The sequence below is a fragment of the Myotis brandtii genome, unplaced genomic scaffold (genome assembly GCF_000412655.1).
Source record: "Myotis brandtii unplaced genomic scaffold, ASM41265v1 scaffold1064, whole genome shotgun sequence".
NCBI classification, from domain to species: domain Eukaryota; kingdom Metazoa; phylum Chordata; class Mammalia; order Chiroptera; family Vespertilionidae; genus Myotis; species Myotis brandtii.
The window spans coordinates 13,213-16,146 of record NW_005353602.1 but is presented as its reverse complement, the minus strand read 5'-3'; the positions used below and the strand labels follow the sequence as shown (position 1 = coordinate 16,146).

Genomic DNA, 2,934 nt, shown 5'->3' with positions numbered 1-2,934 from the left:
GGCACATCCCCAGTAGGGGGTGTGCAGGAGGCAGCTGATCGATGTTTCTCTCTCATCGATGTTTCTAACTCTCTATCCCTCTCCCTTTCTCTCTGTAAAAAATCAATAAAATATATTAAAAAGAAAAAGCCTCAGCAACGAGCTCAAAGGCATGTTGCAGCTCTGCACCAGGCAGTGGTCAGCTTGTGGCTGCCAGCGGTCAGCCGGGGCTCTGTGCTCCGCCCCTCCTGCCTGGGCAGACTCCTGGCAAAGCCCACTGGCCCCTCCCTCGGCCTCTCCTGGGGTTGGGACTCCAGCCAGGCCCAGTGTGGCATCCAGGCGTCGCAGCCTCACAAGCCCAACAGCTTGGGGGCCCAGCAGCTCTGAGCATGGCCAGAGTTCCCCCACACCAGGGGCAGGGGCTGGTCTGTGTCTGTTTAAAGCCCCGGGTACCTGCCCAGAAGGGGTGACGTCAGGGCTGTGACAGAGCTGAGTTGAGAGGCAGTACAGCACCCCAGAACCAGACGGAGCCTCCTTCCCTGGCGAGTGAGCTGCCCTCAGGCCCGGCCCAGGATGAATGAGGGGACTGTGAGGACAGCCAGGACCTGCTACCTGCCTGCTCATCTGGTCCCTCCCACTTCTAATGAGCCAACCAGCACTCCTGACCCCACACCTGGGAGGAGCATCCGACTGAAATACAAGGCGATCGAATGGGCCTGGCCTTCCTCCAACAGCACAGCGCTACTGCTGTTTCCCTAAACCTGTGTCCCAGCGCCCGCCTCCTGCCCCTGCAACCCCTGGGCTGCGGGAAGAACTAAGGAGACAAGGGCACCGCAGCCCTGAGATCTGCTGAGAAAAGGGGGCCCCAGACTGCAGTCAGGAGGCAGCACAGAGCTGGGAGAGCACGCGGCCTGGGAAATGAGTGATGCCGATACTAGCGTGGCCCCGGGCAACTGTCTTACACACGGAGCCGCAGCTCCTGACCGAGAAAATGGAGTTAGACCCACACTTACACACCCTCTGCTCCTGGCCCGCGTGGAGAGGCAGTACAAAGACTAGAAAGCATAAACGAGGAACTGTGAAACTCAAACAGATGTTTGCCAACGAAATCACCAGGAACCAGAAGAGGGAAGAAGTAAGAAAGGAGGCAGGGCTGGGCCCAGGGTGGGCAGAGGGGGCAGGAGATAAAAGCGCGGGGGCTGGAGGGAGCTGGGGAGGCCTGGGAGGACGCGCTGCCATCGGGTTAGCACAACAAAATCCAGTCACGCACCGCCGCGTGGGGCCTCATTGTAATCAGGCGGCAGAATTTAGCCGCTCCCTCCCCTCCGCTCTGGGCGAAGGCCGCCAGCACAGACTGTTATCAGCGTCAAGCAGCTTTTCGGGGCCCCCTCCCCCTCGGAGGCCTTTATCTGGAGGTGAGGGTCTTGGTTGTGGGGAGATAAAACACACAGCCCCCCTCCCTCAGGACTAGTACAGAGAGCGGAGGGCTGCGCAGAGGGGGGTGAACAGAGAGGCGCGTCCACGCCCCTCCTGCCCGCCTCCCTGGGGAGCCCGAGGACACGCAGGGCTGGGCTGCTGAGCCCCGTGCAGTGCGGTCGGGCCTGGGGAAGCCGCGGGAACAATGCGAGAGGCCGGCCGTCAGGGAGGAGCGGGTGACAAGGAACAGCGCAGGGGACAGAGGGGACTGTGTATGTGACAGGTGTTAGAAAGGAACAAAAAGGGCAAAAAGAGGCCCCGGGTGAGCTCTGGGGATTCACCTGACAACAGAGCTGGCAACCAGCACAGACATGGCCTCAACCTGCACTTTTGCTTTTTGCTGTTAACACTTTAAAAATAGAAGCAATGGATACGGTAGATAGCAGACTTATTTTTTCAATAAACTGGTAACCCCAAAGGGGTAGAGGGAAAGGGGGAGAAATATTACTGATGGGCAAGATCATGGCCCCTGGCTAAAGGACCATCACAGTCCTTTTAAACACTTTCCTAAAGGCCTTTAATTCTAGGATGCGGTCATGGTCTCCAGACTAAGTGGTTCTCAACTGGGGGCCGCACTGGCCTAGGGGGCATTGGGAATACGGGGGGTTCAGGTGAGCCATCACTGGGGCGCCCCCGACCCTTCTGGTGGGTCCAGAACGTGCAGTGTCTCCCCATCCTCAGGACAGTCTCCACCAGAGAACTGCGAGGTCCCCACTGCCAATGGGGACCCACCTGCCTTCCCTGCCTTTGCAGCCCCTGGACACCAGAGGGCGCTGCGCCACGCCCAGACCCTCCACCCTCCAGACTGACTCCTCCCGAAGCCACCCTGGCCCAGGAGGCATCAGGGTGGGTGGGTGAAATAAGGCTGTTTTCACTGGCTGTGTTCTGAGTCCCTAGGAATAGATCCTAAGTAGTTTATTTTCCTTGCAACCTCTAATTGACAAGCCAAAAAGCTGATGGCCTTGCGCTGCACCCAGCATGTTTATGCTCTATTTTTCTAAGAATGCGCCTATGAAATCCAAGAGTCTGAGACCCAGTGGTCTCTGGGATGAATAATGAACTTTAAACCTAATAAGTGGTGCCACCCACCCATTTCCCTCACCGCTGTCCCGGGACTCAGCTCTCACCAGGTTCTGGCTCCGCCCCATCCTTTTCCGCAGGCTCCACCAGTGTGTCTTGGGGTTCCTCCCTCTGTGGGGCTGAGCTGGAGAAGACGCCCACGGGAGCCCATTCCAGATACAGGGGGACGTGGTGGAACTGCAGACAGAGGTGAAGAGGGACTCAGTGTCTTACACAGACGAAGAGCCCGAGGGTTGCCCTAACCGGTTTGGCTCAGTGGATAGAGTGTCGGCCTACGGACTGAAGGGTCCCGGGTTCGATTCCGGTCAAGGGCTTGTACCTTGGTTGTGGGCACATCCCCAGTGGGGAGTGTGCAGGAGGCAGCTGATCGATGTTTCTCTCTCATCGATGTTTCTAACT

At 58.3% G+C, this 2,934-nt stretch overlaps 1 protein-coding gene across 1 annotated transcript in view; it reads right to left on the bottom strand.

Annotated features, from left to right (window-relative positions):
* RBM19 (RNA binding motif protein 19) overlaps nt 1-2,934 on the bottom strand; it is an 87,706-nt gene that overhangs the window by 72,599 nt on the left and 12,173 nt on the right. Inside the window, exon 11 of the mRNA XM_005857034.2 lies at nt 2,583-2,712. Coding sequence (XP_005857096.2) covers nt 2,583-2,712 — 130 coding nt within the window. The remainder of the gene's footprint in view (nt 1-2,582; nt 2,713-2,934) is intronic.